The 13,136-nt window shown below is 43.8% G+C and overlaps 1 protein-coding gene across 1 annotated transcript in view; it reads right to left on the reverse strand.

The window, feature by feature from the left end:
• EXOC5 (exocyst complex component 5) overlaps nt 1–13,092 on the reverse strand; it is a 42,939-nt gene extending 29,847 nt beyond the window's left edge. Inside the window, exons 1-2 of the mRNA XM_042461172.1 lie at nt 13,002–13,092; nt 1,164–1,258 (exon numbers count right to left, since the gene is read on the reverse strand). Of these exons, the coding sequence (XP_042317106.1) occupies nt 1,164–1,186 (23 nt within the window). The 5' untranslated portion in view covers nt 1,187–1,258; nt 13,002–13,092. The remainder of the gene's footprint in view (nt 1–1,163; nt 1,259–13,001) is intronic.
• Between the last annotated feature and the right edge of the window lie 44 nt (nt 13,093–13,136).

Genomic DNA, 13,136 nt, shown 5'->3' on the forward strand with positions numbered 1-13,136 from the left:
TGGTCTTTTTCCTGAGTTTTTACAAAAGATTTGCATCGGCTGTGTGAACAACAATGCAAATAGACCTGAATAGACTCAGGATAAAACTCTACATGCTTTTAATGGGTTTCAAATGCATTTGCATCATCAACAGACCACATGGTTGAGAAAGTGCCACCCCTTCCCCAGTGTAACAGCTGCTGAGAAAAGAGATAGGGAAACTGAGGAGAGAAAAAAGAATGCCGCCCCCCTTCTGTCCAGTTGAGGACTACCAGCAGGTGCAGGAACAAAGGAAGTGTGCCTGCACATGTGACCAACCAACCTCACAGAGATGCAGAGCGATGCAATTCCCAGAAAGATGCGATTCCATGGTGTGAATAACAAACCCAGAATGCATGAGTCAGCTTATTTGCATCGGTCCGATAAAAAAATGACATGTGAATGAGGCCTAAAATGACAACCCAGTCATAGCATACATGTGTTCAGTCTACGCACTATCTGGCATTTTGAACAAGTAAAGAGAAAATGCTTCATCAGAATTTCTTTACCAAAAAGTTGCCCTTGGAGTAAACGGGGGAAACTTATTTCCCAGCTGTTTTCTGTACCTTCACATCTCTAACTGCATACACAATCAACAAGCATGCCATCCTGAATTCTATCCTGAACTAGCAACTTACAAGAACTGATGGTGTATGGGAGCCCAGGAGATTTTCCCAAAGTTACTCATCAGGTCCTCAATGCTACCTGTAGCATCTGCCAGAAAATGCCTGATCAAAAACTCATTCCTTCCCCAATCTGAGCTTTCAGAAGATCTTCTATATGGCCTTTTAATTTATATTTAATAATAATAATAATAATAATAATAATAATAATAATATTTAATTCTCCTTTCTACATATTCAATTTGTTGTACTGAAAACTTTCTTTGGAGCTTCCATAGATGATGGGGGTGGGAGAGGGTAATCATAGAGAACCAGCAACTCTCACAGCTTATGGATACTTATTTGATACACATGATAATTGTTATTTATGCAAAGGGAACTTGCTTGTCTCAAAGGTGCTTCAAGATCCCTTTGTGTACTGCTATTGCAGACGAACATGGCAATGTCTCTGAATTCTTGTTATTTATGTTAGAGATGGTAAAAAATACTCATTCTTTTGTTGGATTATGCTGCTACTTTTACCTTTTGGGATCAAAGGCTTCCATGCCTCCTCGGGAACCTCCACCGGGAGTCCTCCATGCCAGGCGTTCAATGTACTCATCTGCCACAAAGGGCTCCTACCCACACAAGAAGAAAAAGACTTTTTTAAAGGAAGCAGCAGTGAGACATGCAAGATACATATTGGTTACATGTCAGCCTCGATAGCAGTAAGCTTTTTCTGCAGCAGATGCTTTATAAAGCATAAAGGCACTTTTTATCCAGCAGCACTTTTCACTTTTGTGCACCAAATGTAAAAATGAGTTATTTTAAAAATAGAGAACATCTCATCCAAGGCTTTCAAAACTACCGTATGTTGAAAAAGCTGTGTTTTCTAATCTTCTACTGTCCAGGCCTATCCTTTACTTCAAAGCTCTGTCATAATATATGCTGAAAGCATTCAACAGAGTTGTCACTCAAGGATGATGCTGAAGTTTTGCACACAGATCCCTTCCCATCCAGTAGCTAAAAAAGAGTGTGAATTGGGCAAGGAAATGTTCAAATCATTTCTCAAGTTCATAGGATTCTGCTATGCCCTTCCCACACTCATCTTGTTCCTTTTCATCATGCTACACTTTAGGGATGGAGGGGACAAGAACTTTGCTGTAAGTTCTATGCTTTGCATTCACACATGCCTAGGTAGAATCTTCAGTATCTCCAGTTTAAAGGATCTTAGATAGCAGAGTTAAAATTCTCCCCCCAAGATCTCAGAGAGTTGTCATTACTCAGAGTAAAGAGTGAGTTAGATGATCTCTTTCAATACAAGGCAGCTGCACACACTCCTCCTCCTGTTCCTCTAAGTCACTGTAGCATACAAACAGTCCATATAGTCCACAGCCCACTGCTTCTAAGAACAGGGAGCCAGATACTTCAGCAAATCCCATTTCAAAAACAATTTGTCACCAGTTAACTTGCCATCCACGTTTCTCCACTGCTGTGATCCTCATCCTATCACTCTCACCCCCTGCTATTGATATATAAACTACAAATCCTGAATGCATCCACAAGAGGTAACATCTTGTGACAAAATGTAGCCATCATGTTTTTCTTCTCCTGTATGATTTTTAACATCTTTGTCTAACAAAGAAGCCAGTGGAGGCTCAAAAGCTTGCATGAAGTAGTTTGTGCTTTTTTAAAAGTTGCCCCAATAAATTTATGTAGATGAAAAAGCCGCAAGGAAAAGTGCATTTTTCCGCAACACAAGATGCACTGTTTGCATTATACAAAAATCTTTTTTTTAATGTGCCCTCTTTGAAGGTTACTTACATTTATAAAATATATCCAAGTAAATTAGCCAGATCATTTCCATGTAAAGCTGTACAGTTTGTCAAGAAGGGTTTTTTTTTTCAATAGAGGAATTACTATAATTACCCTATAAGCAGAAGTATGGCAAAATAAAATCTGATCTAGTAGAAGGAAACATGAGGTTTTACAAATAGTCCATTAAGATTAATTAAGACTTCTTGATTCAGTGGGTTTAGAGGCAGGTACTATGGTAGAATTCAGCTCTGGGCATTTTAATATCAATGACAGACATAAAATCTTGAAACACATAACCTTACAGGATACACAAGTTTCTTCACACCTACACTGAACCAAGTGGTACGGCAAGATTGGTTGATATACGGTATAAAACCTTGGTTTTTAAGTCATCCATTTATCTTCCTGTAACTTAGTGCAACTGCAAGTACTACGTGAGACTGTGGGATATTAAGATAAAATTATATGTGTTCAACACAAACTTCTACACCTCAAGTTCAAAACCCTATTTTGACCTTCAAAATTGTTTCAGTCGGGAAATGGCAACTTATATCATATGCTGTTTTGACAAATGAAATGGTATGTACATTTGTTGCTGTTGTGTGCCTTCAAATAATTTCTAACTTATGGTGACCCTAAGGCACACCTACTATGGAGTTTTCTTGGCACGTTTCTTCAGATTGAGTTTACCATTGCCTTCCACTGAGGCTGAGAGTATGTGACTTGTCCAAGGTCGCCCAATGGGTTTCCATGGCCGAGGGGGGATTGGAACCCTAGTCTCCAGTGCCATATGTCCAAAACATACAGCAGAAATAATCCAGTTTGAGACCATTTTAACTGCCTTGGCTCAATGCTAGGGAATTCTGGGAACCGTAGTTTTGTGAGACATTTAGCCTTGTTTGTCAGCGAGCTCGAGTGCCACAATAAACTACAATTCCCAGGATTCCCTAGCACTGAGCCAGGGCAGTTAAAGTGGTCTTAAACTGGAGTATTTCTGCAGTGTGTTCTGGACCACAGTCCAACGTTCAAACCACTACACCCCACTGGCCCATTTACAGTATAATAATAATAATAATAATAATAATAATTTATATTTCCTGCCTCTCCCTGTGGATCGAGGCGGGATTACAACCGATAAAATCAAACAATACAATTACACAATACCATAATACATAAAATAATCAATTAAAACACGCCAAGATGTAATACAATCATTAACATAGCCAAACCGTTGTCTGTTTCTGTACTGTTGAATCAGGTGTAGAAAATTCTATAAGATCCACTATAAAAGATCAGCTGGATAGGCTGTTATTGGCTAATAGTTCATATACCTGTTGGACTCCCAACCCATTTTACACAGGTGAGGGAGAAAAGATGTGCAATGTGATACTGCTGATATCACCAGTATGCTGATGACATGCAACTCTACCTCTTTTCAGCTCTAGCAGGTGTTGACCAGAGAAGTGCTGAACTAGTGTCTGGCCTTAGTAATGAACCAGATGGGAGGAAATACACGAAGGCTCAGTCTGCAAGCTCTGCTGGTAGGTAATTCACTGGTACAGGTGAGATAATTTGAACCCGATGAAGAAATAGACCACACTCCACTTAAGGAACAAGTACATGGCTTTGGAATGCATCAAGGTGTAAGCAGCCTATTTGGCTTGCAGTGCCAGCTACCACCTTTGTCTGACAGCCCACCTATGAGCCTGCCTGAATGGGGATAGCCTGATGCCCACGGTCTACATCAGTGATTCCCAAACTCTGGCCTCCCAAGTGTTTTTGGACTTCAGCACCCAGAATCCCAGACCATTGTCCAAGATGGCTGAGGCTTCTAGGAAATGAATTCCAAAACACCTGGAGGACCAGAGTTCAGGAATCATTGGTCTATACTCTGGATATTGGTTTTGGCCTAGCTGCAGTAGGCTGGAATGATGATGTTCATTTCAGGTTGTGAATTCCACAGGATGGATACACCACATTTAAAGTAAACTCACAGTGCTTTATAATTCCATGAATGTAAAAGACTCCCATCCCCACTGAGATTCCATTTCTAAATCCTTCAGTTATAACACATGTATAGTCCATCATCCTGCATATTGCACAGCATCCTGCACCATTTCACACCATTCAAAGATATAGCCGAGTTTTACACCATATTGTCCTTCACAAAAGCAGTGTGTAATATAAAGATAGCTATATAATTTAATTCTCAGTTTGAGTCTAAAGCTCACTGTTCTTTCTCCAGCCTACATATATAAATTTGAACTGCCACTTTTTCCTAGTAAGCCTCCTGTGTCTTGAACCACTATAGGATGAGAACAAAATTAGCAAATGAATTCCCATCGCCATGCCAGTTTACCTACTATTTGACACACAGCTGTTGTGGGGTACAGGAAAAGAAACTGGTGGCAAGCCCAATAGCATTTAGCAATAGCATTTACATTTTTATACCACTTAATAGTGAACACTACACTATCTAAGCAGTTTACAATATATAAGCCAATTGCTCCCAACAAGCTGGGTACTCATTTTGCTGACCTATGAAAGGATGGAAGGCTGAGTCAACCTTGAAGCCCTGGGATCAAACTTAGATGAACTGTTCACAAAAATCAGAAATTTTAAATCTTGCGGAGTAGTGGTTTGAGAGTAGGGCTATGGCTCTGGAGACCAGGATTCAATTCCCAGCTCGGCCATGAAATCCACTGAAATCCACTTTTCCCCAAGTCACCACAGGTGACTTATAATGTGGATTAAACAAAGTATGATTAAGAATGTAATACTGTACATAATACGTTTAAAAGCCATTAAACAGTCTTATTGGGAGCCAGCAAGGTGTAGTGTTTTCAGTGTTGAACTATGACTGGAAACCAGGGTTCGATTCACAGCTCGGCCATGAAACCCACTGGGTGACCCTGGGCAAGTCATGTGCCCTCAGCCTCAGGAGAAGGCAATGGCAAACCTCCTCCGAACAAATCTTGCCAAGAAAGCCCCATGATAGGGTCACCTTAGGGTCGAGGTAACTCAGAAACAACTTGAAGGCACACAACAGCAAGTCATGGATGTAATAAATGGGGATCTCAAGAAGAGAGCAAAGCAGCTCAGGTTAGCTTCAGTGCTCCAGTTCCCTCACAGAACCCAAGGCTGGGGCCTAGCTAGTCAACGGCTAAGAGGCTGTTTATTTATTGACAGAAGTACTAACACTTTCTCCCCTCCTCATAAAAAGAGTCAGAGCAGTATATAAAAATAAACAGTTATGGAACAACAGCAGCATCCATTCTGGAATGGCTGTCAACAAAATATTTGTGGCTCTTCCTAAAATCCCTCCATCTGATGCAAAAGAAATATGGGCGGGGTACAAACCGCCGCTTTGAGGCGCTCCCCCGCCGCCGCCATTTGCTCCGTGCGGGAGCCGCAGCAGCCAAACCGCGCGACTCCCGCGCGGAGCAAAAAAGAAGCTCCATTTCAGAGCTTCTTCTTGCGGCGCCTCTATGACGTCGCGAGGCGCCTGGCGCGGACTCGCGACATCATAGGCGCCGCGACACGTCTGGACGCTGTGCGTCCAGTACGTAAAGATGGCGGCGCCCATGTAGAAGGTGCGCCGCCATCTTGTACGTATAGGATACGTACTGTACTAGGGTTAGGGGTGCGGAAGCACCGCCCCTTCCTAACCCTAGTATGTATCCTATACGTACTATATGGTGGTGTGTATCCCGCCTTAGTTGTGAACCCAACCAAAGAAATTATCTCCATTGGATATCCCTACTGCACCCCAAAAACCCCTCTTCCTCCCTTAAGGCTTCCTGTTGTCTTCTTTCTTGATCCCACATTTCTCATATTTTCCTGTTCTGTCAGTGACAACTTTCTACACACTTCTTGTTGTGTGCCTTCAAGTTGTTACCAACTTTCTCTTATCCTCATTTTTGGTTCCCTACTATGTTCATGTCCCATTGTCAAGGAAAGGCTTTCCTCTTACCTCAGAGACCATTTTGATCTTAACAGACACCCCTATCTCCCCCCCCCTTGACCCCTACAGGAAATAAAAATTATACCTAATTGGGAGGAGGGGTCCCTCATGCATTTGCCACTCTCTCGGTTCATCCTTCACTCACAGAACCTAATTATCATTACAGGTTGAGTCTCCCTTGTCTGAAATCCTTTAGAACAGAAGTGTTTGGGGTTTCAGATTTGCATATATCTACACAGATACCTTGGAGGTGGGTTGTTGTTTTAAAAAGGAAGCCCGCAGGGGGGGGGCGGCGCCGGGAGGAGGGGGAACAGCGGGGGCGAACAAAGAAGCCAGTGGAGGGCAAACGGCATGAAGTAGTGTGCAAAAGCCCAATAAATATGGGAAAAAGCCGCAAGGAAAACGCACTTCCGCAACACAAGACACTTGGCATTACAAAAATCTTTTTTTAAGTGCCCTCTTGAAGGTACTTACAAGAAATATCCAAGTAAACCAGATCATTTCCATGTAAAGCCATGTCAAGTGCTTGTCAAGAGAACTGTCAATAGAGGAATACTAAATTACCCTAAAGCAGAAGTATGGCAAAAAAATCTGATCTAGTAGAAGGAAACAGAGGTTTTACAAATAGTCCATAAGATTAATTAAGACTCTTGATCAGTGGGTTTAGAGGCAGGTACTATGGTAGAATTCAGCTCTGGCATTTTAAATCAATGACAGACATAAAATCTGAAACACATAACCTTACAGGATACACAAGTTCTTCACACCTACACGAACCAAGTGGTACGGCAAGATTGGTTGAATACGGTATAAAACCTGGTTTTTAAGTCATCCATTTACTTCCTGTAACTTAGTGCAACGGCAAGTACTACGTGCGACTGGGGGAAATAAGATAAATTATATTGGTCAACACAAACTTCCACCTCAAGTTCAAAACCCTATTTTGACCTTCAAAATGTTTCAGCGTCGGAAATGGCAACTTATACATATGCTGGTTTTGACAAATGAAATCACCATGAAATTGGTATGTACATTGTTGCGTTGTGTGCCTTCAAATAATTTCTAACTTATGGTGACCCTAGGCACACCTACTATGGAGTTTCTTGGCACGTTTCTTCAGATTGAGTTTACCATGCCTTCCACTGAGGCTGAGAGTATGTTGACTGTCCAAGGTCGCCCAATGTTTTCCATGGCCGAGGGGGGATGGAACCCTAGTCTCCAGTGCCATATGTCCAAAACAACAGCAGAAATAATCCAGTTTGAGACCATTTTAACTCCTTGGCTCAATGCTAGGGAATTCTGGGAACCGTAGTTTTTGTGAGACATTTAGCCTTGTTGTCAGCGCAGCTCTAGTGCCACAATAAACTACAATTCCCAGATTCCCAGCACATGACCAGGGCAGTTAAATTTGGTCTTAAACTGGAGTATTTCTGCAGTGTGTTCTGGACCACAGTCCAACGTTCAACACCACTAACCCACTGGCCCCATTTACGTATAATAATAATAATAATAATAAATAATAATAATAATAATAATATAATATTATATTCCCTCCTCTCCCTGTGGACGAGGCGGGATTACAACCGATAAAATCAAACAATACAATTACACAACCATAATACATAAAATAATCAATTAAAACACCCGCCAGAGTAATACAATCATTAACATAGCCAAATCGTTGTCTGTTTCTGTACTGTTGAATCAGGTGTAGAAAATTCTATAAGATCCACTATAAAAGATCAGCTGGATAGGCTGTTATTGGCTAATAGTTCATATACCTGTTGGACTCCACCCCATTTTACACAGGTGAGGGAAAAAATGTGCAATGTGATACTGCTGATATCACCAGTATGCTGATGACATGCAACTCTACCTCTTTTCAGCTCTAGCAGGTGTTGACCAGAGAATGCTGAACTAGTGTCTGGCCTTAGTAAGTGAACCAGATGGGAGGAAATACGAAGGCTCAGTCTGTCAAGCTCTGCTGGTAGGTAATCACTGGTACAGGTGAGATAATTTGAACCCGATGAAGAAACAGACCACACTCCACTTAAGGAACAAGTAATGGCTTTGGAATGCATCAAGCGTAACAGCCTATTGGCTTGCAGTGCCACTACCACCTTGTCTGACAGCCCACCTATGAGCCGCCTGAATGGGGATAGCCTGATGCCCACGGTCTACATCAGTGATTCCCAAACTCTGCCCCCAATGTTTTTGGACTTCAGCACCAGAATCCCAGACCATTGTCCAAGATGGCTGAGGCTTCTAGGAGATGAATTCCAAACCCTGGAGACCAGAGTTCAGGAATCATTGGTCTTATACTCTGGATATTGGTTTTGGCCTAGCTGCAGTAGGCTGGAATGATGAGTTCATTTCAGGTTTGTGAATTCACAGGATGGATACACCAAATTTAAAGTAAACTCACAGTGGTTTATAATTCCAGAGGTAAAAGACTCCATCCCCACTGAGATTCCTTTTCTAAATCCTCAGTTATAACACATGTATAGTCCATCATCCTGCATATTGCACAGCATCCTGCACCATTCACACCATTCAAAGATATAGCCGAGTTTTACACCATATTACCTTCAAAAAAGCGTGTGTAATATAAAGATAGCTATATAATTTAATTCTCAGTTTGAGTCAAAGCTCACTGTCTTTTCTCCCCTACATATATAAATTTGAACTGCCACTTTTTCCTAGTAAGCCTCCTGTGTCTTGAACCCTATAGGATGAGAACAAAATTAGCAAATGAATTCCCCATCGCCATGCCAATTTACCTACTATTGACACACAGCTGTTGTGGGGTACAGGAAAAGAAACTGGTGGCAAGCCCAATAGCATTTAGCAATAGCATTTACATTTTTATGCCACTTAATAGTGAACACAACACTATCTAAGCAGTTTACAATATATATAAGCCAATTGCTCCCAACAAGCTGGTATTCATTTGCTGACCTACGAAAGGATGAGGCTGGTCAACTTGAAGCCCTGGGATCAAACTTAGATGAACTGTTCACAAAATCAGAAATTTTAAACTCTTGCGGAGTAGTGGTTGAGAGTAGGGCTATGGCTCTGGAGACCAGGATTCAATCCCAGCTCGCCATGAAATCCACTGAAATCCACTTTTCCCCAAGTCACCACAGGTGACTTATAATGTGGATAAATAAGTATGATAAGAATGTAATACATAATACGTTTTAAAAGCCATTAAACAGTCTTATTGGGAGCCAGCAAGGTGTAGTGTGTTTCAGTGTTGAACTATGACTGGAAACCAGGGTTCGATTCACAGCTCGGCCATGAAACCCCTGGGTGACCCTGGGCAATCATGTGCCCTCAGCCTCAGGAGAAGGCAATGGAAACCTCCTCCGAACAAATCTTGCCAAGAAAGCCCCATGATAGGGTCACCTTAGGTCGAGGTAACTCAGAAACAACTTGAAGGCACACAACAGCAAGTCATGGATGTAATAATGGGGATCTCAAGAGAGCAAAGCAGCTCAGGTTAGCTCAGTGCTCCAGTTCCCTCACAGAACCCAAGGCTGTGGCCTAGCTAGTCAACGGCTAAGAGGCTGTTTATTTATTGACAGAAGTACTAACACTTTCTCCCCTCCTCTAAAAAAGTCAGAGCAGTATATAAAAATAAACAGTTATGGAACAACAGCAGCATCCTTTTGGAATGGCTGTCAACAAAATATTTGTGGCTCTCCTAAAATCCCTCCATCTGATGCAAAAGAAATTAGTTGTGAACCCAACAAAGAATTATCTCCATTGGATATCGCACTCCACAAATGCTCTCCTCCTTAAGGTTCGGTTGTCTTCTTTCTTGATCCCACATTTCCATATTTTCCTGTTCTGTCAGTGACAACTTTCTACACACTTCTTGTTGTTGCCTTCAAGTGTTAACAACTTTCTCTTATCCTCATTTTTGGTTCCCTACTATGTTCAGTCCCATTGTCAAGGAAAGGCTTTCCTCTTCCCTTTATTTCCTCAGAGACCATTTTGATCTTAACAGACACCCCTATCTCCCCCCCCTGACCCCTACAGGAAATAAAAATATACCTAATTGGAGGAGGGGTCCCACATGCATTTGCCACTCTCTCGGTTCATCTCCTTCACTCACAGAACCTAATTATCATTACAGGTTGAGTCTCCCTTGTCTGAAATCCTTTAGAACAGAATGTGTTTGGGGTTTCAGATTTGCATATACACACACGATAACCTGGAGGTGGGTTGTTGTTTTTTTGTGCTTTCAAATCATTTCTGACATATGGCACCCTTTCATTGACAAGTTTCTGAGAAGGCTTTTGCCCTTGCCATCCTCTGAGGCTGGAGAGGTGTGATTTGCCCAAGCGTAAACACAACGTTTATTTATGCTTCATCTACACCTTATATCAGTGATGGTGAACCTTAGAGGCCAAGTGTCCAAAGTGCAACCCACAGCCCACTTATTTATGCAAAGTCCCATGTACCTCTGGCTTTCCAGTAACAAACTCTGGCAAACTCTGTGCTGGGGCGACCGCACATGGCCCACAGAGAGTGCTCTGAGTGTCACTCCGGCACGAGTGCCATATATTGCCATCACTGCCTTATATCCAGAGCCTGAAGTTAATGCTATACACACTGTTTTAATAATATTGTGCATGTGAACACTAAGCCACAGGAAAGAAAAGGTGTCACTATCTCAGCCTCCCAGGGGGAAAAGGTTGGGATTTTGAAGTATCCAGAATACTGGATTAGGGAGTCTCAACCTGTATCGTATTTGATTTGTATTCCACCTTCCCTATGGGCAGCCTCCAAGGCAGCCAGAAAACCCTTTCCCCCCCTCATAGACTCTACGCCCTCCCCCAACATACAGGATGCCTTCTGCCCTGCCCTCCCTCTATGGGGTCTCCCTCCCCCATAGTTCAATCCCGCCAGGCCTTTTATTATCATCATTTCCCCTGTATTTTTATTTCCATCCCTCCTGGCTCCCGAAGGCAAGGGGGGCAAAATGACCTCTTCCCCACACAGAAGCTATAGCCCCACCCTCCAAAAAAACCCACTGGGTTATATCTGCCCTGCCCTCCATCTATGGGGTCCTATCCCCACCCTTTAAATCAATTCATCAGGCTCTTTTATATACATCATCATCATCATCATTCTACTTATTTTTTATTCTCTCCTTCTGTCACCTTCTGCAGGAATCCAAGGGGGACTGATGACCCTCTTTCCCCACACAGAGGCTATAGCCCCAAAACACACAGGGGTGACTTTGGCTTGCCCTCCATCCTATGGGGTGCGCTCCCACCCTATAGTTCAACCATCAGGTTCTTAATATTATCATCATCTTGGATATCTCCCTCCCCCTGTCTCCTAATGCAGGGATGGGGGGAGGGCAGAAAGACCTCTTTCCCCACATAGACTTTGTAGACCCTCCCCCAAAAAGCATACCTGGTGACATCCTGCCCTTCATCTTGTGGGGTGCAGCCCCTCCCCCATACAGTCGAATTCAGCAGGGACACCCCTGAGGAGAAGGGGTCTCCCCCACAATATCCCACCCTGTGACAGCTTCCTTCCCCATCCTTTCCCCCTCAACCAGCTCTTGAGATTCCCCCTTTTTTTCCTCCCCCCAAATTGACAACCCCCCGAACTCCCTCCTCAGGGCTTTCTTGCCTCAGTGGGTGGTTCCTCTCCCTCCACAGCTCCAAAAAACCCCTCATGGGACCCACAACAAGAAGAGATGGAAAGGACCCCCCTTTTTATTTTTTATCTCAAAGGCCTCTGTCAAAGTAGAGGAAAATTTGGGGGGGGAGACAGAGAGACACACCTTTCCCCCCATATCGCGAATTGGACTATATTGGGGGGCTGCACCCCACCAAAAGGTGAAGATGTACTGGGGAGAGACCCTTCTCCTTCAATATAGGGCCAAACTGGACGATATTGGGGACTGCCACCCCACAAAAGAGACTATATAATATATATATATATATATATTTGCGGGAGGGAGGGAGGAGAAGAGACACCTTCTCCTCAATGTAGCGAAACTGGGCTATATGGGGGGAGGTCTGCAAAAATGGGGGGAAATATGTGGGGAGGGGGAGAAAGAAAGAGATCCCCTCCCCCCCAATATTGCCAAGTTGAAACTATACTGGGGCTGCACCCCACAAAATGGAGAAATATCTGTTGGGGGGGGAGAACCCCTTCCCCTAAATATAGCTGAACTGAACATATATTGGGGGAGGTCTGCACTCCACAAATGGGGGGGATATGTGGGGGGGGGTAAGAAGAGAGACCCCCTTCCCCTGGTCTATATGAGGAATACACCCACAAAAAATGGGAGGGATATAAGTAAGGGCAGAGAAAGACACCCCCCTTCCCCTCAATATAGCCAAGTGGACTATGCTGGGGGGTGCCCCCCACAAAATGACGGATATATCTGTGGGGGGAGAGAGAGAGAGCTCCTTCCCCTCCATAGGGCCGAATGGGGCTATACTGGAAGGGGGCCGTGCCCCGCGAAACGAGAGCCTTCCCCTCGAGCCTGGGCTGGAGGAGGGAGGGGGCCCCAAAGTGTGAGAGACCCCCTTTCCTTCCTTCTGGCCTCTTCCCTCCGCCGCTTTCACCTCGAAGAGCTCCGGCGGACGCCGGCCTTGGCCAGGCCCCCTCCTCCCTCCTCCTCCTCCGTCGCGGTCTTTGTCCCTCACAGCAGCCGCCCCCGCGGACCCCCGCCCGGCGCCCCCCCGCCGCCGCCACCGCCC

The sequence above is a fragment of the Sceloporus undulatus genome, chromosome 1, assembly GCF_019175285.1.
Source record: "Sceloporus undulatus isolate JIND9_A2432 ecotype Alabama chromosome 1, SceUnd_v1.1, whole genome shotgun sequence".
In the NCBI taxonomy this organism is placed as follows: Eukaryota; Metazoa; Chordata; class Lepidosauria; order Squamata; family Phrynosomatidae; genus Sceloporus; species Sceloporus undulatus.